The sequence below is a fragment of the Amphiprion ocellaris genome, chromosome 12 (assembly GCF_022539595.1).
Source record: "Amphiprion ocellaris isolate individual 3 ecotype Okinawa chromosome 12, ASM2253959v1, whole genome shotgun sequence".
NCBI classification, from domain to species: Eukaryota; Metazoa; Chordata; class Actinopteri; family Pomacentridae; genus Amphiprion; species Amphiprion ocellaris.
In genome coordinates, this window is record NC_072777.1 from 6769595 (window position 1) to 6795336 (window position 25742).

At 38.1% G+C, this 25742-nt stretch overlaps 1 protein-coding gene and 1 long non-coding RNA gene across 7 annotated transcripts in view; both read right to left on the reverse strand.

The window, feature by feature from the left end:
- LOC111574551 (interphotoreceptor matrix proteoglycan 1-like) overlaps positions 1–25742 on the reverse strand; it is a 158175-nt gene that overhangs the window by 4171 nt on the left and 128262 nt on the right. For all 6 annotated transcript variants that reach the window (XM_055015728.1, XM_055015725.1, XM_055015729.1 and 3 more), the window contains one exon: positions 1124–1206. In XM_055015728.1, coding sequence (XP_054871703.1) covers positions 1167–1206 — 40 coding nt within the window. In that variant the 3' untranslated portion in view covers positions 1124–1166. The remainder of the gene's footprint in view (positions 1–1123; positions 1207–25742) is intronic.
- Positions 13153–25738, reverse strand: LOC129350151 (uncharacterized). The gene is made up of 2 exons (XR_008603437.1): positions 14244–25738; positions 13153–14189 (listed from the first exon to the last, which is right to left on the reverse strand). It is a non-coding gene; the product is annotated as an uncharacterized LOC129350151 (long non-coding RNA).

The window sequence follows — 25742 nt, forward strand, 5'->3', positions numbered from 1 at the left end:
AACTTGTGTGGCAGTGATCATAGGTGTATTCACTTTTGTTGCACTTTCTACTTTGTAAAGTGTTTGTTTTGTATTTTTCATACGATGAAACACTCTTCTTGCCAACTTAGATAAAATGCAATTATTGAGAGATGATACATTTTGGTCACAACAGCCAGTTAGTCTGATCGTCACTAGGTTTTTAGTTAGTTGTGTTTATTAACAATTGTTGACCCACAGAAGCTCCCTGAAATCATTATGGAATTTTTTGTTGTTATGTTTAATTGTACGCTAAGCGGTGGACAAATGTAACACTTTTATGTGCAGTGGCTTAAACACACAGGTTACAGCACATTTTAATAATTACCAATCAATTGGAAGTATCAGTTTACGGACCACTATTCTATAAAGCACTACCAGTGGTTTTTGTCCCCTAAATGTGGACCCATATTGCTGGTTCCTGTCCTCAACACTGCTTCAGTGATGCGGTTTACCTTCTCAGCAGTAAATTTTCCCACCCTTCCGGGGGTTTAGTTTGTCTGTCTAAATGTGCACAGAGCGATTCAGGAGTCAACAGAGGAGACAGAACAAAGACTTTAGGTGTGGGACCCTGGTGGCTACTACAATCCAGCATTGTGTTTTACTGTCTCTTTTAAACAAATGAGACGTCCTGAACCTGCCTTGAAGCTTGGTGGTCACTCAGACCCAAAAAGGACGACAGAGGAGCAGCTAATCACTGCGAGGTGAGACGTGGACAGTCTCTGCTCCACAACTGTCTTGACATTCGGTCCTCTTCCATCCTATGGGAGCTGTAATTACTCAGCATTGAGCTCGGTGTCTGCTTAAACACACAGTAGTTCTAAACCAATTTGGTTTCAGACTGGCAGGATTGATTATGGCTCAGCAATTTGTCGACATAAAATAATCACAGGACGTTAATAGTATGCTCAGGCGTTTACGTTTGGGTTTGGAGGTAATCTTAAACTAGAAGGGGTGGGCGGTTCTCTGCATCATCTAAGAACAGTATCACCTTAATCAGCTCAAATTTATACCCTGAAGCCTTGCTGAGTGTGCATGATGTACATGGTGGTGCATGTGGGATTTAAGCAGAACAACCTCGCACCTGAAAATGAGCCCCTCTTACCTTTTGTAGTATTCTCAGGTGCTGTCCGATCCAATATATTTTCTTAACTGGCCAGGCCTGGGAGGCTATAGCCGTTTCTGTGTCTGTGAAAAAAGAAAAATGAGGCAGGTGTGAAAGCAAAACTGCAGCTCCAGCAACTCTGCACATGCACTGAAACCAGAGGGAGGACTCTTCTTGTCTTTGTGTTCAGAAAGAGAGATTCAGAGATATCAGAGAGGATCTGAAAATACTGCAAACATGTCTATATGCAATAGACCCAGAGAGAATAGACGGAAAAATACATTCCAGCAAGGAAACACATGGACTGTCAGCAGATTATATAAACTAACATTATTTATGTTTACGTCCTGTGAGAAGCACTTCATGTCTGAACCTGAAAATGCCATCAGTGCCCCTCGACTGATCTGAAGTTTTTCCTTCAGATACCTGCATGTAATGAAACGGTCTCTTCTGCATCACTGAGTTGAAAACAAGCAGATGTTTGGCTCTCGTGAGGACGAAGCTTTAGAGACACTCAACATTATTATTTTACACTTCAGGAGACATGGTGTCTTTACCGACACGATGAGCTCTTAATCATACTTGGCGTCTTTATGGAGAATGATCTGGTTTCATACTGGTGATCTGATCACATCTGAAACCCGATTTAACTAGAAATACTCTCACATCTCTTTTAGTGAGTAAAAGCGACTATACTGCTATCATATCAGGTTGTCCCAATAGCTCTCTGAAACATCTACAGCTGATCCAAAACGCTGCAGCCAGAGTACTGACGGGAGTTAGCAAGAGAGATCATATTTCTCCTATATTGGTTTCTCTTCATTGGCTCCCTGTTAAATCTAGAATAGAATTCAAAATCCTTCTTCTGACATATAAAGCTCTTAACAACCAATCTCCATCATATCTTAAAGACCTGATAGTACCATATTATCCTAGCAGAACTCTTCGCTCTCAGACTGCAGGCTTACTTGTTGTTCCTAGAATCTCTAAAAGTAGAATGGGAGGCAGAGCCTTCAGTTATCAGGCACCTCTCCTGTGGAACCAGCTCCCAGTTTGGGTTCGGGAGGCGGACACCCTCTCTATTTTTAAGACCAGGCTTAAAACCTTCCTTTTCGACAAAGCTTATAGTTAGGGCTGACTGGGTGACCCTGACGGGGTGAGCTGGTGTTTTCATTTGCACAACTGACTTCCCCTCTTGACGTCCCTTTAGTTTGCCCCTAGTTATGCTGCTATAGGCCTAGGCTGCTGGGGAACCTCTCTTGATGCACTGAGCCCTTCTCTAACTACCTATGTATTTACTATATATACCATTATTGCATTACATTCACTCTGTTTCTTTCTGTGTCCTTTCTCCGAGTGTCCCTGGTCCCAGAGCTGGATGCTTCAGATGTGTGGCTGTGTTTTATGGTCCTTGTGTCCCACCCCCCCCACCTCTCTATCTCTACCCCTCTATCTGTATCCCTCTATCTCTATCTCTACCCCTCTACCTCTATCCCTCTACCTCTTCTGTCCCTCTCAACCCGCCCGGCCAGCAGGCAGATGGGTCCCCCCACATTAGAGCCGGGTTCTGCTCGAGGTTTTTTTCCCTGTTAAAAGGGTGTTTTCCTTGCCACTGTCGCCTTTTGGCTTGCTCTGGGGGTCAGGCATATGGGTTCTGTAAAGCGTCTCGAGACAATTTGACTGTAATTGGCGCTATATAAATAAAATTGAATTGAATTGAATTGAATTGAATTGAATCATATTTATAAGTTTGTATAGATAAAAAAACTGTTAATAAATGATGGTTATAAGATAAAACTTTTCTTCACAGTAGATGCAGCAATTGTTGAATAAAGATGTTCATTATCAAACATTTAAATATGTCTTTACATATGTTTTAAAGTACTCCATAGGGCAAGGCTGCAGAATAAAAATTGCTGCTCATCTATCAGATGGAAGCAGCAGGTACTACTTCTCTTTTGCATAGCAACAGAGTGAAGGTGTTTTGTTCCAGAAATGCTCAGTCCTTTACGATCAGTTATCAGTGTATATAATGGATATGAACTAAATTACAGTTTAGTTCAACATGTGTGAGGCTGACTTTCTTGAAACTCAGCAGCTACATGCATTTTCAACCAGTGTTCGTGGCTGAATTAGCAGGTGATCTGGCCAGACAGCAGGTTTTACCAGGTAGAGATCCCGAATACAGTTAGCTAAATGTTCATTCCACACGAATAATTTGTGTTTCCTTTCAGTTAGTCTAAGTTTGTTTTCAAAAGGGTTTTTGTAAAGATGCGGGGAACTTGCGCTTTTTGCCTTGATATATGCCGTTTAGTGTGACTTCTCATTTCTTTGGATCTCTACATTTGAAGTGGAGAATGCAAAGCTGGCCTGAAATAAACTGTGGAGAGATAAATCCAGCAGCATTTATTGTAGAGCAAAGTGCAAACCTCAGATCACTGACACAAGAGCAAGCCCAGGGCAGAATTAAACTACAGATCAATGGTTTATCAGGAGGCCGTTTTCCTTCTAGAGAGGAATTCCTGATGTGAATTTAGTAAAAGTAATCTCCCTTGTAGCAACGGATTGTGTCGAGCTGCATTTGCACTCTGACAACACTCAGAGCTAGAGGAGGAGGAGGAGAAGCTGGTCTTTGGGCAATGAAAGGATCCGAGAGTCCCTGCAGTTTGTGGTGTCGCTGTGCATTTTTTCTTCTGTTTCTTTATATCTATTATACCTCAGCTGACTAAACTCCATTGATCACTCATACCCAAATGCATAATTAGCTACTTGTTGTCTCACTTGTCTCCCGTTGTGTTGCGTCTTATCAGCTGTGGCTGGAGTTTCCAGTGTTAATGGAAACCTTCCAGTAATGCATTGCTATGACTGTTGCAAAGATAGTTTTCCCATAGCTACCTGCATGCTTACAGCAGTATCTCTGCCAGGATTTAGAAATTTAGTTCTAAAAACCTGCAACACCTTTTACACTTGCAGGACCTCATAACAACCTTCATGACCTGTAGAAAGAACCAAACGCCATCATGAATGATCATTTAGTTGCATCTTTCAGTCTGTATATGGATCAGAATCACTTATGCTATCATTTAAATAATTAAAAAGTAAGTGATGATTCAGTTAAAAAATAGACTCAATTTTATACAAATGAAAACTAGTATCGCTGATTTTTTGCCGCGCTGGCCTTGTGTTATCCAGTGAATTTAATCATCATCATCCCCTTCTCAGCCTATGATGCTATTATTTACAGTATCACTTCTGGTTAACTTACCTTTTGTTATTCTTGGGTGCCGGTCTTTCCTTTATTGTATTTTAGAGATTTGATTTATGCTAATCTACTGTTTGAAAATGGCTTTCAACCACCAGTAACAGGTGTTACAGCTGACAACTGCAGACAGCTGACTGAACATACAGCTGCGTTTTCACAACTCTATTTTGTGCTTTACAACATTTCCACTTTGAGATGAATGTATCCTTATTATAGAGCACAGCTCACTGACAGTTAAATGCAACGTGTCGCTTCAAAGTGTGTCTGCATCATCATCAGCTGCACAGACACTTAACAGCAACTGTGAATTCATGCATGCGCTCTTAACTATTTCTGTGGGAGACACGTGTAAAGTTTTAGGAGCGTCTGTGGAAACATAGACTCCACATTTAAGTGCTCGTTAAGCTCAATCATTAAGGGATAAATGGGACTCTGGGTACCTGTTTCAACCCGTATGAAACCACAAACTCAAACTGCATCAGCAGAAAACTCTCAGAAAAGTTGCTCATATGATACAGTCCAGGACTGTGTGGGATCTAACAGGATGTAATTAAAACTGTAGTCTTAACTAAAACTAAAAGTAATTATTATTATCAATATTAGTGAAACCTAAGCATATGAAATATCATGGTTCATATAGATACTATACTATGCTGTTTTCTCTCTCTATTTTTTTGTCCTTTTCAGTTTTGAGCATATATTATTATATGATGTTTATTTTAGAAAATTGCAGTGTCTTGTAATACCGTGATCATTTTAATGTTAATGATTTAATATATATAAAAAATGGAAAAATAAGGATGATATTTTTATACAACATGATCAAATACCAGTCTGGGCTTTTTAAATAGTTTTTTTTTTTTTTTAGAACTTATTTGACTGCTTCAAAAGTACATTGCAGTTAGATTTGCAACAAAGACACTCAGAGTTTGCAGCAAATCGATTATATATGGGGCTATTATTGTCACAAAACTATTAGAAAACTATTATATTACAAATGTGTATGGAGAGTTGTGTGTCTGTATCTCAATCTGCGTGTCCCCAGTGAGATTTGTAAATGTGTAAAAGAATGTGTAAATGCGTATTGAGATGCATCAATGCAAAATGGAATCTGCAAATGTCTTTTCAAAATTTGTGGATCTGTAATTAGGTTTTCAAATGTGTAAAAAATCTGCTAATCTGTATTAAAATTTGTACACGTAGTAAGATTTGTAAATGCGTAAAAAGATCCGTAAATCCGTACAATAATACCCCCGTAATTGCAGGTCATTGAAACTTTCCCTCCTACCAATTTTATCTCATTTCGATGTGCTGAACACATGAATGATCTCAACATGTCTTAACTATAGTTTCAAAAACAAATCAAGACATAGTTCCCAAACAATCAATTAGTGGCTGTTCATGAATGTATTCTCGCCATCTTAGTTGAAGTCCAAACCCACACAAAGATGTGGTTGACACACTCCTTTATAACTAGCACTTTTAGCAAGTGTAACTGCTGTGTAAATGTCGGAGAATGAACCGGTTGTAAGCGAGGAAGAGCTGGCACAGAAAAAACAAGCAGTGTAGATGGAGTGGGCACTTTGGCTTCAGTAACACAATCCAGAACAGAACCAAACTAAATGCAGACAGTGCAAGACAAAAAAAGCTGCAGTTCCAAAGAGAAACGGTTTGTTTCAACATCTTAAACACAATCATGCACCACCGTTTTTGCACATCCAAGTGAAAGATTAAAAAAATCTCAATTTACCAGATTGGTGTTTACTAATGCTGCTCCAAATGCTAAAACTATTTAGCTATTTTATTGTGATAAAGACTTTTGCTAGGAAATTCAAAGACCTCCCATCCTAAGAGTTGTGACATAATTCAGTATTTTTACTTTTTTTTTAATCTTATAAGTGCTTTATAGGTTCTGAACCAGTTAATGATTAAAATGTTGCCGGCAGAGATACACATTTTCATGTATTTAATAAATGCTCCCTGGTCTCCAAATCCGTGTTAATGACAATAGTTTAAAGATATCTACTTTGAAGAAAGTGTATTATAAAAATAATCATGAAATGAACAGATGCAACAGTCAAAAAACCTTAACTCAGCCATTAAACTGTGCTAAAGCCACATTCTGAGAATCCACTGTTTTCCAGGATCAATCCTAAATGCTCATGTATACAAAAACATGCACAGATGACAGCTTAGAAATCACTTTGTTAGAACAACACTAACCTGGCAAAGACCCAACTGAAACAAGTCTAAGCCAGCAAGCGATAAAGAAACGTGACCTGGAGTACCTGGGGCGCATGGAGAGCAAGGTGCAAGAGAAAATCTAAACAGCTGTAGACAGAAAAGAAACAGGAAGTCTCAGAGGCTTTCCCCTCTGTAGTTTTTGAGGGAATCTTTCGATTAACTTTAACTTACAGCAGAATGATTTCATTGCTTCGTCTACCAGCTCACTGTGCTGTCAAGCAGCCAAATGAGATTAAAAGGAACGTGCAGCTCCACAGCATTAACCTGCTGGGTTGTGCTCGCTGTTTACTCCTGTTTTCTGTTTCTCTGTTCTGTTCTTGGCCGGCCTGGACGCTGGATTAAACCAAACACAGTTCAGTGTTAATGAAATGTGGCAAATCCGAGACAAACACTACACCCCTCCCCTGAATCGCTTCAATCCCCCAGATGAGACAGAAAAGCTGCTGGTTCCTAGAATTTTCAAAGAAGAAACCAGCTTTAGGTTTTTCTGCTGTTTCTACATGATCAAATATTAGTCAGAACAAAACCACTGTGACTAGAGTTGGGAGAAAAGTTACTTCACAGCATCTTCAGTGCATCATTTCTGACTACTAGCATGAAAATCTGGTCTGTTCACTTCAAATACTGAACTGAACTGTATGGTATATATTCAATTTGAACCGATCAAGGATCCACGCTTTAGAATCTTTGCAAGACATTCTACAAATCATTCCCCAATTCTCTCCCTGTCTGCCCACATTTTCTGTAATGTCTCTACTGCACAATTTTTTAACCTGGAAAAAATAAGTAAAGCAACTTTTTCACTAACACAAATGTAACGTTGCAGTGGAGATCGCTTTATAATACGACCAGGATCAATGTGATGAAAGACTAAATATCCTAGAGACATTTTATTGTCTCACCTGCACCGAAAAAAACATCTCCACCCATATGGACTTTAGATGTTTTAAGTGTAGTGCCATAGGAATGTCCTGAGAACCAATAGTCTAGAACCAAGTTGAGGCCAAAATTCAGTACTTCTTTTTCTATGGTACTATAGGTAATGCTGTAGGTACTGAAGACTCTGTACAATAAAAAATGGAATGGAGACAGGAGGTTTAGTTCAGGTCCTTGCAACATATGGAATAAAAACAAATCATGAGTTGTGTATGGAGATAGTTGCTCCTTGAGTGGATGATCAGGGACAAGTTATAGATGACCAGATGCCAAAATGCAAATGGGGTCACAATGGTGGACACAGCTTAAATTTCTGTAAGCCGCTCAAAGACAGACGTCCAAATATGCAGACAGAATTCAAGCTATGAGCGTTTCAGTTGTTACTTTATGTAAATAACAAGCCGTCACAATGCTCATTTCCTGAAATGAATCACAGGATTTCAGTGGTAGGGGTCCCAACTGCCAAATGTCTGATATCATGACATTCTAATTATGCCTTTTTATGTTTAAACATTTACTTTTGTTTGTTGTTCAGTCCAGCAGTTTTCTTTAATGTGGGTTTTACTAATGAGGCTTAGGTTTTTGAAATTTTCTTTGATCATTGCCCTCTGTATAAGAAATTTTGATGAGTACACCTATTCAGTTAAACAAGAATCATTCCTCAGTTTAGATGGCATTTTGTTATAAAAATGTTAAAACTATGGAGCTTCAGCTTGGTGATACATGTCTATACACCTATATGAACCGCTAATTGGAGTGCATTAGCTCACACAGGTGTTCATGATATTGTAGTTCTCTTCTGTAGTTCAGCAGAATTGCACCACGGGCCAGAGGCTAAATGGAGAGTCAGAAAATGAAATTTCTGCTGTCTGAGAGGTCTGACAAAGGTACAAAGAATGTAACCTAAAAATATCTTTGCAAAGGTTCAACTGATGGGAAATTAAAGTTTGAATAGAAAAATCTCTGAGGTGCTCTGTGTCAGAAGCTGAGGTGATGAAGTCTAACAGGGTTGAAATTAGATTTTTCTGGCAGTCGAGAGGCAGCGACTCTGAGATGGTAGTTAATAAAAGAAAAAATGCTTTTCTCTGTAAAAAAAAATCAACTTAAGATTGATTTACAGTTGTAAGGGCTGGATGACAGAGAGATGGAGCAGACAGAATGTGAGAGCGAAAACACAACAGGCAAGACAGCAGAGAGTGAAAAGAGTGAAGAAAGAAGCAAAACGTCCATTTTTTCAGAACATCTGAAATTACATAGTACTAGTTCATACATGTAAGTTCAAAATGAACCTAGAGGCAGAACAACTGCAAAACACAAGTTTGCACAATGACATAAGTGAAAATGAAAAAACTCAGCTCAAAGTCATCTCAGTTTCAATATGAGCAGAAACTGATAGTCCACTTTAAGGTATGACTATAGCCTTCGGTCCAAAAAACGTCACAGTATAGCATGTCGCTCTTAAAATGTCATAGTTTAGCATGTCACGCTAAAAACGTCATATAAAAGCTTTTCGTCCACAAAACGTTGTTTTGTCCCAGCTGTCTGAAGTAGGTGAGGAGCAACACAAAAACAGTCCAAACGCTGGTTTCCAGTAATAAATAAATTTTAAAATGGCGCTACTTTGGCTCTGAACCTTTATCTACCTGTGGTCGCTCTGTCTTCTGGAGTGATTTGATTGGTTATATGTCACAAATAAAACTCCTTTAACTTAACATCTGTAAACAAAACAAAAACGTATCAACAAAGTTTTTTGTTAGAGTTTGTGTTCTTCTAAGTTTAACTCCAAGATTTTAAATACTTTCATTTACTGCAAATGAATATCTACTCCAAATGTCTCACTAATAATCATTATCAGCCTTAAAAACCCACAAAACACCCCTCTATACTCGACCACACTTAGTACAGTCCGGTTCCCCCTTCTATAAATCTGCTTGGAATCTTCCACTTCCTGTTTGTCAAAGTGGCCTTCTACCTGGACAGGTTTTGTTGGAGCTCATGCAACAAACATTTTGGGTAACTGCACTTTAATATGAATGGATGATACTGAATGAGAGTTTGTTTTAATGAGACTGAGTTAAGATGTGTAGCTCTGTCATTAAATAGGAAATTATTTCTCAGAATTCACAGAGAAAAGTCTGAAATGTTTGCTAGGTTAGCGTCCCACATGTTCTTTGGCTCAGCTAAAGCTAACTCTCTCCAACTTCTGGATCTCTTGAGTTGCTTGTTGTTAAAATATCTTGTTAGAGGTGCTGAAGCTCAGAAAGTCTGAGATGTTTGTTCAAAATAAGCTCATTCTCAAGTCTTATCTGAACTGTCCTCTTTTGTTTGAACTTTCCCTAAACTTAGGAGTTAATGACAGAGCAGCACATCCAGACTCAGTCTCATTTATGTAGAGATTAAACTTCAGTGTCATTCATTGATGTTAAAGTGCAGTTCTTCAAACGTTTGTTGCACATGCTCCCAACCAAACCAGTCCAGGTGGGAGACGATGTGAAGAGAAAGCTCCAGAGGATGAATATCACACATTTACGTTGGAAATAAATGTCCTTTAATTAGACATTGTCATGCAAAAGTTGGATTTCCCTTTAATGATGTTCAAGTCTTTGAGTGTTTTGTTGATGTTTGTTTCTAAATGTTTTTTGACACTCGGCCCCAAAGATTAAAACCATTTACGGCTCACAAGCTGCAACAATTCACACATTATCAACTATCTTTCTGACTAAACTAAGATAAAAAGTGAAAAACTGCCTGATTCCTGCATCATGAATGTAAATCTTTTTGGTTTTTATGATGGTAAAGTGAATATATTTGGGTTTGACATTTTATAAACCAAAAGAAGAAATGAATTACTGGAGAAAACAACAGATTAATGGACAAAGAAAATGTTTTCCAACATATATGGCTGAATTACTCCAACATTACAAGATACATAAAATTTTAATTCAATTGTATTTATATAACACCAATTACAGGTCAAATTGTCTCAAGAAGCTTTATTTTTATATTTTTTTTGTCATATTTAAAATATGACAAAGTAAGAAATTTAAATCTCTTGACTAATTCAATTTACTGTTTGGTTTTTAAGAGACTAATGGACAATTAAAATAACTTTCTCCACTAAAACTAGTAAACATGAGGTCAAACAGAAGGAAGAGTTTTAAATACTGCAGTCCCACGATGACAAGAATAAAGTTTGTCAACAAAAAGTAAATCTGCTGGTGGATTCCATTAAAGTCCTAATAAATGATAATAAAGTGTGATACTAAAGGTTTGTGGTGCTAAAAATCTCAAAGATATCAAGTTGAACATCTGGATGGAGGTTGATAAAAGTTGACCTCTCTTCATTTCTCTGGAGCCGACTCCATGGATTTTATGGATGGTGGTTAAAGATCTGCTCTTCTAGTCGTCTTCCTTCTAGTCACTGTAAAAAGTAAGTCCATCCTCAACACCTCTTCATGACAACTTGTTCTGCCTCAGACCTGGTGGAAACTCCAGAAACTCGGGAAAACCCGTGGAGACTCGAAGAACTCGTGGAGACTCGAAGAACTCGTGGGGCGGGGGAAGGTGTGGTGGGTGGTGGTGGGAGGCGGGGGAGTAGAGGGGGGAGGTCGCCACCCACCTCCCCGCCTACTCTCCGCCCTGACTCCACCCAGACTCCGCCTTGGCTCCACCCATGTGGTCACTTGAGAAACTACGATGCCAAAGGGACGACGAATTTATGTCTTTTTAACTGATCTGTAGCTCAATGAGTTAAGAGTTTGCCTGTGGAGCTGCAGGTCGCTGGTTCAAGACCAGACCCTTCCCAAATTTTTCTCAAAATCCTGACAAAGACAAAGAAAGAAAACTGCCGGTGGTGGGTCTTGAACCGGCTACCTTCCGCTTGGTAGTCTGTCTTCTTACCCCCTGAGCTATTCGCTCAGATACTAAATATTCTTTTTTTTGCGCATTTATCATCTATTTTTTGTCGTTTTCGAGTTTTTTTTTAACTCGAGTCTCGACTCGACCGTTTTTCTCAGGAGGCTGGACTTCAGCCTTTGTGCTGGAGGGTTGAACCCTCAGTTCCAAGACTTTCCAAAGCCTCCACACCTCCCGAGTCCTCAGGACCTGAGCTTTCACACAGTCTGAGGGCTGAAATTTTCTAAGTCCCACAGTAGTTCTCTGTCAGATTGAACTTTCAGACAGTCTGAGGACTGATATCTTCTAAGTTCCTGAGTACTTCTCTGTTAGTTTGAACCTTCAGACAGTCTGAGGGCTGAAGTTCTAAAAGTTTCTCAGTACTTCTCTGTTAGTTTGAACTTTATGGTTAACAGAAGCCTTAAAACTTGTGACCATGAGTCTTGATTTCACATTTAGACCACCATCAGAGTTCTTCTCAGACCTTCACCTGTGGGTTTTTTAGAAATCCTCAACAAACTTTGATTCTCTTCACTGAACAGTAAAGTTTGTGGAGATCAGAAGGTAACATTAGTTTGATCCATGCCTTCAACTACTAGTAGACTTTATCTGGAAAGCAGTTTTCTTAAAGGAGCACTTAGTAAATCTGTCCACAATCAAACCAAGAACATAGAAAGAGGAAATGTTTGAAGAAACAAGCTGATGTTTTCATTTCAGACTAGAAAACGCAAAAGAAAGACCTTTATCTGTTTTTGCTCTTTTTGATCATTTTATTGTCTCTTCTGTTTAATTTGATCTTCTAAAGTCTAACTGGTGTCTTTTCAAATGTTTTGTCTTTAGTTTGATTCTTCTTAAATGTTTAGTTTTACTCTTCTCAACTTTTATTCTTTTCTAATATCTGATTTGATTTCAAAATGTTTTGTCTTTTTAATGTTTGTTTTTTCAAATGTTTTATCGGCTTGTTTGAAAAATTGCCTTTTCTTTCCCAATGTTTATTTTTTCGATTAAATCTTTGTTTTTCTTTTTAAATGTTTTCCCACCTTTTAATGTTTTTCTTTTTAAATGCTTCATTGTATTTTCTGTTTAATTCTTATTTAAAGTTTTATTGTCTTTAAGATTTAATTTTCTAATTAAACATTGAAATTTTTAATTAAATGTTTTGTATTTTTTAAATGTTTAATATTATTCTTGTTTAAAAAGTATTTTTAAATGTTTAATTATGTAAAATATTTTCTCTGTAATTTTTAATAATTTTGTTAAAAATTTTGTTTAATTTCATACTTACATGGTTTGTATCGTGTTTAATTATCTAATTCAATATTTTGTCAGTTTAATGTCATTTAATTTATTTAATGTTTAACTTCATTAAACTGACAAAATATTGAATTAGATAATTAAACACAATACAAACCATGTAAGTAAGAAATTAAACAAAATGTTTAACATAAAATTATTAAAAATTACAGAGAAAATATTTTACATAAACATTTAAAAAATACTTTTTAACAAAAACATTTCTTTGAAAGCTTTATTGTATTAATTTTTTCCCCTTTGATTTAATTGCTTTTTGTTATGTAGTTTATTTCTTTAATCTTTTTTTGTCAAGATTTTAACCCCAACCTTAAAAATGAAATAAACCCTTAAATCACAACGAAAATACTTCTGTTGTCATAATCATGAGTTAGTCAATTATTCAGTTTATCGATTCAACTTTATTTGTTCAGCACCTTTTACACAGATGAAAAAACTAAACAAGCAAAGAGAAGAAACTATGCTAAAACTAGGATTCAAACTCAAAAACATTAAAAAACAAAAAAAAAGATTTAACATGGTAATAAAATATGTTGTGTCCAGGGGATGGAGGGAGTTTACTGAAGTCTTCTTGGGCTCACATGGTAAATCATTTAAAATATAAACTTGATATTCAGTCTAAGGAAACTGCAGAGCGACAGAAGAACCAACAATATCTCCTGTTTTCTCCTTTAATGAGTCGACTCTTCTTGTGCTTTCAGACCAAAGAACTACAGACTCTTCACAACCTGCTCAAACTCTTGGTACAGGACCTCACCACACGGGTCAAGAAGGTTTCCATCTCATTTCTACTGCTCAAACTGCTGACAAATGTTTCTGCTGCTCTAAAGTCTGCTCTGCAGAACTTCCTAAAAACTCTGAAAGTCTCTTCTGCTGCAGGTTGCTTTGTAGAACTGTTACAGAAAACCTCACTAAACCACATGGAGGAGCCTCAAGATAGTCGTCCAAATGAAACCATACAAAAACCAAACTAGCACAACCCAAACGCTAAAGTCTCCTGCAGCCTACCAGAGAACCTCTGAGAACAGAGAATCAGGACAGGAACTCTTACCTTCTGGACAACCAAGAATACAGAATGTGTCTGATCAAAAACCTCTAGAGACTCACTACAGCCAAGATGAAGACACAACTCAGCTGCATCAAATCCACTAATCACGCACACATTAGCACCATGTGCTAACTGTGACTAAAGAAGCACATTTACCAAGACAACTATCCAGTACAAAGCCCTAAAACACACCAAGAAACACATTAAAGCCTATTTTACTGCTGTAAGCCAACGGCTAAAGAACAAACTAAGGCAATGGAGCCAAACCCGGTTCAGTGGTGAACAGAAGCAGAGGAAATGTTTGTCTGCAGCTAAATAAAGCAGGAAGACACTGAGCTGCTCAGGTGTTCCTGATAACACCAAGCAGCCACCTGGACAGCCAATAGGAACACAGCCACCTGGACAGCCAATAGGAACACAGCCACCTGGACAGCCAATAGGAACACAGCTTACTGGAAGTCCAGAGGGCTGGCTTAGTGAAGGAAATTTAGTTTAAAGTTGAAGCAGAAAGTTAACAAAGAAAGTTGAAAACCACCTTCTGATACCTGAAATCTCTGAGTTTTCACACAAAGAACGCCTGAACATGTCAAACTGGTTCCATAGTAGAACCATCACTGTAAAAACATCATAGTATAGTGTGTTGCTCAAAAAACATTAGGACCCGGCTGTCTAGGGTCGCTGAGGAGCAACACAAAAACAGGACAAACGCTGGTTTCCAGGGGGTTAGGAGGATATTTATTTGAAAGAGTAAGTTTACAACAACACAACATGTGAGCAGAAAAATCACAAAGTCTGTCTTTAGTTCAGCTGAAAATATTAGTCTTTTCTATTGACCAAACTTTTCAGGAAGGAGATGAAGAATAATTGAAGCTCTCATGTAGAAGTCCAGCTTATTTTGGATCCTTGTGGAGAGTTTAATCTTAGAGTTTGTACAGCTGTTGAGTTTTTAGAGTCACATGGATTGTTCTGACATTTAATAACCGAGTCCTGAAATAAAATTACAGTTGTGGATTTCTGTCATTTAGTCTGGACTAAACAAATAACAGCAGCATAAATCTCAAACATCATTATGAGGAGTCTGGATTGAGGGTTCTCACTTGATAATGATCAAAACATGAAATTTAGGTTGGTTTAAAGGAATTTTTCACCTTAAATCTTTGAATGTTGACCTAAAAGGTTGGTTTCAGGAAGTATTCCACCTACAAGGTCCTCACACATCCACCTCAAAGGAACATTCCACCAAAAATCCTTGGACATGCACCTAAAATGTCGGTTTAACCGAGTATTCCATCCAAAATCCTCAAAGAGACCTGATGGGCTGGTTAAAAGGAATATTCCACCTAAAACCTCAAATATAGACCCGAAAGGGTGGTTTAGAAAAAATCCTTCAATGTCGACCAAAAAAGTTAGTATGGAGGAATATTCCACCTGAAATGTAGACCTGAGAAGTTGGTTTGGAAGAATATACCATCCTAAACATCCTTACATGTAGACTAAAAGACAGACTGAAAGAAAATTCCACCTAAAATCCTCCAATGTAGACCTAAAAGGTGAGTTTAATGGTATATTCCACCTAAAATTCACTACTGTAGACCTTGGAGGTTGGTCTGATGGTATATTCCACCCAACATCCTTGAACATAAACTTAAAAAGTTCGTTCAAAGGAATATTCCACCTAAAATCCTTCAATGTAGACCAAAAAAATCTTGGTGTAAAGGAGTATTCCACCTTAAATGTAGACCTAAAGGATGGTTTGGAGTAATATTCTACTCTAAAATCTTCCAATGTAGACCTAAAAGGTTGATCTGATGGTATATTCTACCCAGAATCTTGGAACATTTACCTAAAAGGTTGGTTTAATGGTATATTCCCAGAAGAACCCTTGAACATTGGGCTTAATGGTATATTCCACCCAAAATACTTGTACATATACCAAGAAGTCAGTGTAAAGGAAATGTAGACCTAAAAGGATTGTTTAAAGGAATATTTAAAAGATTATTTTCATTATTTAATAATCTGTTATCAGTCAGAACCGTGGCAAACGTATTTTCATCAGTTTTTTTCGTGGAAGTCACAAATAAAGGAGCTCTTCACTTTTAGTGGCGTTACTGACTCAAAAGCTGCTGTTTCAATACAGACACGTTCACATGCATCCACAAACCTCTCACGCACTCAAACACCCACAGACAGGCGGCCGACTGGGCCGAGGCTCGGTGGCGTTCTCAAAAAACGTCATAGTATAGCATGTCGCTCAAAAAATGTCACAGTATACCATGTTGCTCAAAAAACGTCATACTATAGGATGTCGTCCAAAAAACATCATAGTATAGCATGTTGCTAAAAAAACGTCATAGTATAGCATGTCGCTCAAAAAACGTCATAGTATAACATGTCGCTCTTAAAACGTCATAGTATAGCCTTTGGTCCAAAAAACGTCATAGTATAGCATGTCGTCCAAAAAACGCCATAGTATACTATGTCGAAAAAAAATGCAGTTGTTCAACATGTTGTAAAAACGTGCCATATGAAGAAATAATGTAAAGGAGGCCATGAAAAACACTATGGTAAGGTTCTCTTTGAAAAAAAAATCCATGAATTTTGGCGCAAAAAAACGCCGTAGTATACTATGTCGAAAAATGTCATTTTTCAACATGTTGTGAAAACATGCCATATGATGAAATAATGTAAAGCAGGCTGTGAAAAACACTCCAGAAAGGTTTTCTTTGAAAAAAAATCATCATGAATTTTGGCGCAAAAAAAAAATGCCATAGTATACTATGTCGAAAAAAAAATGCAATTTTTCAACATGTTGTAAAAGCGTGCCATATGATGAAATAATGTAAAGGAGGCCGTGAAAAACGCTCCAGAAAGGTTTTCTTTGAAAAAAAAATCATCATGAATTTTGGCACAAAAAAACACCATAGTATACTATGTCGAAAAATGTCATTTTTCAACATGTTGTGAAAACGTGCCATATGATGAAATAATGTGAAGCAGGCTGTGAAAAACACTCCAGAAAGGTTTTCTTTGAAAAAAAATCATCATGAATTTTGGCGCCAAAAAAACGCCATAGTATACTATGTCGAAAAATGTCATTTTTCAACATGTTGTGAAAACATGCCATATGAAGAAATAATGTAAAGGAGGCCATGAAAAACACTCCAGAAAGGTTTTCTTTGAAAAAAAGATCATCATGAATTTTGGTATTAAAAACAAAGCCATAGTATACTGTCGAAAAATGTCATTTTTCAACACTAAATCTTATTGACAAATATGTTTTACTTCAATCCACCTGTTTCAGCCATCTCTACCCCTCATTAGGTACCACTCTAAGGTACATTATACAAAAAAAAGTCCAATAGATGTCACTGTTTTGAAATAGCATGCAGAGCAAGTTAGTCTGCTCACAGGAAGTTAGCATGAGCAAAATCACTCCTCACATGAGGCCTCTGTTTGCTGTGATTTTCAAAGGTAAAGTAATACTTTTGGCATATTATGGTGCCTCAGGAGTTGCTGAACACAAATGTATCATTTGAAATGTAAAAAAAAAAAAGATTTAAAAGGGTGAAATAATTTTTCTCAACCATTTGGTAGAGGTCAGTATTTTAAAAATTGCTGGGTCTCTTCATAAAAAAACCATTGATTGTTGTTATTAGTGCCCAAAAGACATAAGAAATATAAAGAAATAATTTTTTCATTGCCTTTTTCTTGGTGAGGATGTTAAAGGGTTAACTTAACACCTGTAAACAAAACAAAAACGTATCAACAAAGTTTTCTGTTAGTTTGTGTTCTTCTAAGTTTAACTCCAAGATTTTAAATACTTTCATTTACTGCAAATGAATATCTACTTCAAATGTCTCACTAATAATCATTATCACCCTTAAAAACCCACAAAACACCCCTCTACACTCGACCACACTTAGTGCAGTCCGGTTCCCCCTTCTATAAATCTGCTTGGATTCTTCCACTTCCTGTTTGTCAAAGTGGCCTTCTACCTGGACAGGTTTTGTTGGAGCTCATGCAACAAACATTTTGGGTAACTGCGCTTTAATATGGATGGATGACTCTGAATTAGAGTCTGTTTTAATGAAACTGAGTTAAGATGTGTAGCTCTGTCATTAAATAGGAAATTATTTCTCAGAATTCACAGAGAAAAGTCTGAAATGTTTGCTAGGTTAGCGTCCCACATGTTATTTGGCTCAGCTAAAGCTAACTCTCATATTTAAAATATGACAAAGTAAGAAATTTAAACCTCTTGACTAATCCAATTTACTGTTTGGTTTTTAAGAGACTAATGGACAATTAAAATAACTTTCTCCACTAAAACTAGTAAACATGAGGTCAAATAGAAGGGAAGAGTTTTAAATACTGCAGTCCCACGACGACAAGAATAAAGTTTGTCAACAAAAAGTATATCTGCTGGTGGATTCCATGAAAGTCCTAATAAATGATAATAAAGTGTGATACTAAAGGTTTGTGTGGTGCTAAAAATGTCAAACTAAAGATATGAAGTTGAACATCTGGATGGAGGTTGATAAAAGTTGACCTCCCTTCATTTCTCTGGAGCCGACTCCATGGATTTTATGGATGGTGGTTAAAGATCTGCTCTTCTAGTCGTCTTCCTTCTAGTCGCTGTAAAAAGTCAGTCCATCCTGGCTGACTTCAACACCTCTTCATGACAACTTGTTCTGCCTCGGACCTGGTGGAAACTCCAGAAACTCGGGAAAACCCGTGGAGACTCGAAGAACTCGTGGAGACTCGAAGAACTCGTGGGGCGGGGGAAGGTGTGGTGGGTGGTGGGGGGAGGCGGGGGAGTAGAGGGGGGAGGCTGCCACCCACCTCCCCGCCTACTCTCCGCCCTGACTCCACCCAGACTCCACCTTGGCTCCACCCATGTGGTCACTTGAGAAACTACGATGCCAAAGGGACGACGAATTTATGTCTTTTTGTCTGATCTGTAGCTCAGTGAGTTAAGAGTTTGTCTGTGGAGCTGCAGGGTGCTGGTTCAAGACCAGATCCGTCTTAAATTTTTCTCAAAATCCTGACAAAGACAAAGAAAGAAAACTGCCGGTGGTGGGTCTTGAACCGGCTACCTTCCAGTTGGTAGTCTTTCGTCTTACCCCTGAGCTATTCGCTCAGATACTAAAGCTTCTTTTTATTGCGCATTTATCATCTATTTTTTGTCATCGAGTGTTTTTTTTTTAACTTGAGTCTCGACTCGACCGTTTTTCTCAGGAGGCTGGACTTCAGCCTTTGTGCTGGAGGGTTGAACCCTCAGTTCCAAGACTTTCCAAAGCCTCCACACCTCCCGAGTCCTAAGGACCTGAGCTTTCACACAGTCTGAGGGCTGAAATTTTCTAAGTCTCACAGTAGTTCTCTGTTAGATTTAACTTTCAGACAGTCCAAGGACTGATATCTTCTAAGTTCCTGAGTACTTCTCTGTTAGTTTGAACCTTCAGACAGTCTGAGGACTGAAAACTTAAAAGTTCTTGAGTAGTTCTCTGTTAGTTTGAACCTTCAGACAGTCTGAGGACTAAAATTTTAAAAGTTTCTCAGTACTTCTCTGTTAGTTTGAGCTTTTAGACAGTTCGAGAACTGAAATCCTAAAAGTTCTTGAGTAGTTCTCTGTTTGAACCTTCAGAGAGTCTGAGGGCTGAAATCTTAAAGGGTTCTCAGTACTTCTGTTAGTTTGAACTTTATGGTTAACAGAAGCCTTAAAACTTGTGACCATGAGTCTTGATTTCACATTTAGATCATCCATCTGAGTTCTTCTCAGACCTTCACCTGTGGGTTTTTTAGAAATCCTCAACAAACTTTGATTCTCTTCACTGAACAGTAAAGTTTGTGGAGATCAGAAGGTAACATTAGTTTGATCCATGCCTTCAACTACTAGTAGACTTTATCTGGAAAGCAGTTTTCTTAAAGGAGCACTTAGTAAATCTGTCCACAATCAAACCAAGAACATAGAAAGAGGAAATGTTTGAAGAAACAAGCTGATGTTTTCATTTCAGACTAGAAAACGCAAAAGAAAGACCTTTATCTGTTTTTGCTCTTTTTGATCATTTTATTGTCTCTTCTGTTTAATTTGATCTTCTAAAGTCTAACTGGTCTTTTCAAATGTTTTGTCTTTAGTTTGATTCTTCTTAAATGTTTAGTTTTACTCTTCTCAACTTTTATTCTTTTCTAATATCTGATTTGATTTCAAAATGTTTTGTCTTTTTAATGTTTGTTTTTTCAAATGTTTTAGGTTAGCACTTTCGCCTTGCAGCGAGAAGATCCCTGGTTCACGTCCCGGCTTTCCCGGGATCTTTCTGCATGGAGTTTGCATGTTCTCCCTGTGCATGCGTGGGTTTCCTCCGGGTACTCCGGCTTCCTCCCACAGTCCAAAAATATGCTGAGGTTAATTGATTACTCTAAATTGCCCGTAGGTGTGAATGTGTGAGTGCTTGTTTGTCTATATATGTAGCCCTGCGACAGACTGGCGACCTGTCTAGGGTGTCCCCTGCCTTCGCCCGAGTCAGCTGGGATAGGCTCCAGCTCCCCCCGCGACCCTAGTGAGGATTAAGCGGTGTATAGATAATGGATGGAATTTAGCTACTGGAACAGTCAGGAAAACATTGAAGTCAGCAGGATTCATCTTCTAGAGGCCTTGGTGTTTTGCCAAAATTTCATGGAATTCCTTCCACTTGCCTCTCCAATATTGAACATTCTTATGTGTACAGCTACACTGCAAATGTAGCTGAAACAGGACCTGAACACTTAATTATCAAATAACTCTTTCTACACACTTGCTTCAGCTCTAGTCCATCCATGCATGTACAGCGACAAGAGGATCAAGAGTTAAAGGAAGTGGACAGATATAAGAGAAACTAACTTAGATCCTGGCATTAGTCAGACTGAGCTGTCAACAGGTTCATTTAGCTTCATCTGTTAGAAAGCTGCCGTGTCCTTTGGCCAATTAATGTCACTAATAAACAGCTATAAAAACAGGAAAAAGAGGAAAAGACATCTGCAGTGAGGTCAAAAAAACAGTGTTTGTTAAGAGATAAATCTGTTGCTATTCTATGTTCCTTACCAAAACCACCACTGAATATATTTCCATTTAGTGATCATAGTTTAGAGCAGTGGTTCCCAACCTGTTTGGCTTGGAGCCCCTCTGTAAGCTGCACCCCATCCCCATAAACAAAGAGGCATTGTTTATGTTTTGAAAATGTATATTTAATGAGTTATTGATGCCGGAAGTCCGAATCTGTGAGTATCTTTCCGACTTTACTGAACTGTGTTTTGTTTCCTGACGTCGCCATAATTCGCTGGCTTCATGCTGTCATTTCCGAGCATTTCACTACAAATAACATAATTCTGTCTTGTCCTTTAATAAAACCAAATTTAAGGTAACTCTCGAGGTATAGCCGGAGTTTTTAGGTACTGATGAATCTTCACCCGTTTTGCGTTTTTCAGACACCGTTTCTGTCAGTAATTTTCTAACTGCACACAAACTAATGAATCGGGATGAACTACGTGCCAACCTGAAGAAAGCGTGGTGAGAAGTTGAAAGATCAAGGAGGTGTGGCCATCGAAGAAGCAAAGGATTTTTGAAGAAAGACCAAATAAATGTGTTTTAAAAATGTTTTATAGGTAGACTTGTGATGACACAGTGAGTCTGTTACTCTGATTTTATCCAGAATGTAAAAATCTATTTTTTATAACATCACAGCCTCAGAACAGACAAAGCTTCACGCCCCCCCTCAAATCTCTGGTTTAGAGCATATTTAGGCCCTGTTTACACTGTGTTTAAAATGCAGTTTAAGCATTCGGTTCCCAAGTGAACAACGCAAGTGTGAATGACCATCAAGACACATCGCAATGTACTCACTCAAACCGCTTGTCAAGTCGGTTTAGGATGCTTTTGACCACATACCTTTATTTTAATGTGCCCGTAATGTGTCCCCAACAAGGACATAACACTGATGCAGGACATGGTGGTACTGTACATGTACTATATACTGAAACATTTTAGTTTTCTTACCTAGCATGTGAGATACATATCTGGCCTTTGTAAAGGGACAGCCTGATATATTGCTCTGGGGCCCGTTGACCTTCTAGCAGAAGTGCCATAGACAGTAACAAAATCTGAATGCTATGGGGGATCTTAGGGATGCAGGACAGCAGTGTCTCTCAGATGTCCACGTGTGTTTGGGTCATTTAAATGCAACATTAAGAGGGTCTTCTACATATTTTCACAGAAAACGTCAAAATAGCTCAGAAAGTCCTTCAATGGATAACTCTGGATATTTTCTATAGTTTTCTGACTGTCAACGCATCCCATAAGAACATGCAAGCCATATTTATCCAACTAACAAGCATTGTGTGTGTTTCAAAGCCTGATTATTCCTCTGTGGCAGCAAACTCAATTTTTGTCAAAAACTATTAAAAACACATCAGTGTTCCAGTGACTGACATGTTCCTTCATCACCACACACACACACTGAAATTTGTTCTGACACACACCATCCTGCCTCCATAAATACTCACTCGAGCACCAGATGTGGATTAATCCTCCACAGAAAAATACAGTGTTGTCATCTATAAATGTCACAGCTTTAAAAGTACCACAGCTCCCCACAAGGCAGTTTATTAAAACAGTCCCAGCAATAACTTCAATTCAGTTAAAGTTTCATAATTCAATAAAATCTCAGAAGGACCAAGTGCTCACCTTGTGAGATGACAGTTAATGAACCATGATATTAATTAGGCTTTCAAGCAATATGAGCGTTTGACAAATGTACGGATCTTTGTTAAACAAGGCTATGGACATTTAATATGTTTATGCCAGTGTTCAAAACTTCTGTTTTTGCAGTTAAAAGATGCATATGATATATTTTATGCTAACATTTCTTGTGTAAACCCAAAGTGACGGTAATTATAAAGTTTTAAAAGTTTAAGGACTACTTAAGTAAAGTGTTTAAACTGAAGGTATCATGAGCCTTTACATAGAACCATTTCATCCTGCATGTCTAAAGAAATTCACATTATTGTAAAGCCTCTGGTTCCACTACCATGACAGACTCCCTCAGATAACACACATATCTATATTAAAAATTAGACAACATATAATCAAGACACCAGATTTGAAATGGGTAATCCGACCTTCTTGCAAATGTTAATATTAAACGAACTGTGACTGTTGACCCACACTGTTCTCATAATGTGAACTACAGGAAAACCTGCAGAAGGTCAGCTATTTTTAATGAGACATGATTTTTCCTAGGCTGCACAGTGGCTCGGTGGTGAGCACTGTTTAATTGCAGTTAGAGGTTCCCTGGTTCACGTCCTGGCCTGTGATAGACTGTTACCTGTCTAGGTGTCTCCTACCTTCACCCTCAGTGAGCTGGGATAGACTCCAGCCCCCCCGCGACCCTAATGAGGATTAAGCGGTGCATAGATAATTATCTTTCCGAAAACCATGACTTGTGAAATTCTGAATATTTCTGCTTTTCTGTTTGTGTAAAATTACCCCATTACAGGTGTATTATTGGTGAATGATTCATCCCCAACTGACTTTTATAAAGATATTTGCATGCATGCTGTGCTTGCCACAACCACCAGAGCCTAACAGTTCAATATCATAAACTTCACTCACTTTAACTCAAAGTTAGAACAAACAAACAAAAACAACATTCTTGATGCAAACCGCATTAAAACAGAAGAACAAAGTTAACCCTCGATGATGCTAAGACCAGGCAGCAGTAGCAACTTTCATGTGTTTATCAAATAAGTGATAAAAGTGAGCTCTCCCAAAAGGTATGGTGCAGCTCACAAATACTTTTTTCGCGATTACAATAGGTCAGCATTCCCTGCTTCGTCCATGTAAATTACCAAATGTATCACATTGTTTAATTACTCTACAGTGAGATACTTTAGCTGCTGCCACTGTTTGTGTTTCTGTTGCAGGACTTGGCTTAATGTAGAAATGCAGCAGGAGGCCGAGATACTAACACATTTTTTGTTTTGTAGCAGATGGTTTCAGTGACTAAAGTGACAATACTTTTAATGAGAGGCGGTTTATTTGTCTCCAGGTGTTGTTGTAAAAATGTAAAACAACTCGGAGGATGGCAGGACCCAAACCAACCTGCAGGTCTCTGGCTCGGAGTACTGGAGCTGTACAAACACCTTCAGGTGGAGAATGAGAACCGAGGCAACATGCTGATGCAAGTTTCTATTTACGGTTTGGTGTCTGTTGAAAATTTTCAACACCAGTGCTGATTCACTGTACAACTTTCAGTACAACAACACTTTATTTCACACAGACCACATTATTCTGTCAAACATAAGCAGCTACGTAAACCAGCAACTGTTACTGCCTTCAGTAATTGTTAATACTCCATGCTATGGACTAAAAAGAAGCCATGTATACTCATAAAATCTAGTTTTGAGATCAACCAACACAGCTTTTCAGGGATGAGACCAATGGTGATAATTGGTCATCAAGAAAGACAGATAATCATTATACGATATACTACATTAAATGTTCTACTGCAGCAGCATATGATAGCAGGGAACTTATTCATAACTAGGTTACTTCATTAATAATAATTACTGTGACTGAATATGTACAATAGAAATAGGGGAGGTGACATCATAGTGTCACGTGATGCTTTGACGTTCTTGTCTGTTTATGGTGAGACTGATTCTTTGAGTTTGATAAGTTTGTCTCCTGCAGTTACATCTGCTGTTTTTCTGTATTTTCTGATTCTCTGTTCTATTACTTTTATTGGCCACTTAGGTCCAGATCTTAAAGCATTATTAATTATTGTTCTCCAGACAGTTTTTTGGGGTAATCCATGGCAGCCTCCTAACTTAGCTGTTAGTCGTTAGCATAGCCTTAGCCACTACTAACGTACCTAACTTCCTTATTTATGGCGACAGCTCGTGTTTCTTCTTCAGTTTTTGCTGGTTAAGTCGTTGCTGGAGATATGTGTCTGTCAGTTAGAACACAGTGTTAAAGTTAATCTTACTTTGGAAAGATGCTACAGGTGCACCAGATGGCGCTCGCCACAGACAAGAGGCACAGCAAAACTCCTAGCGGTAGCCTTAGCCTAGCACCGTCAGCAAAATAAGTTCCAGCTGTACTTTACGATTACGTGAATTACCTCACCTTCTAAACACAGCTCTGCTAATTCACAGATACACTCTGATTTGCAAATGCACTCAATTGTTCTGTCTATAAACAGTAACTTTCTATGTTGATTAGCTGTTACTGGTGACATGCAACAGCCAGTCAGAGAGAGCTGTGGGCGGAGCATTGCTTGAGACCACTGAGTAATTACAGAGAGATGGCTGCATCAAAGCCAAAGTACCTCTTTTAATTTATATTATCAGTAATCAGTTAGTAAAGTGACAATACCGATAATCAGGAAATATTGTCAAATCTCGACTGCTACAGTGTGGTCTGTGTTGTTCTGGATATCATGATTTTTAATGTTTTAAGTCTGTCTCTGACCACTCTTAGGCCACCACCTCTGCAGAGGACATGCTGTTAATGTTGGATATAATGTATAGTTCCAATGTGTCATTTAAAGCTGGTTGAACAATTAGCCAGCAACTGTTTTGTTAATTGATAAGCCATTTCTGTAATCTTTGCCAAACATTTTGTGAATTCCACTTCACAGCTGTAATAATTTTCTGCATTTCTTGGTCATACATCATAGTTACCTAAAAAAAAATGCCACACTGGACTTACAACAGCTATCTTTCACCGTTGTGTCACATTTTATAGACCTACCTACAAATGGAGTACATTGTTTCTGTATTCAACTCTGGTTACACATTTCAGCGCTGATTTTCTGCAGCTGCCATTGGAGGAGTCCCACAGATCAGCTTATGCCTGATACTCAACACCCCACAAGCCCTGTATGCAATTATTT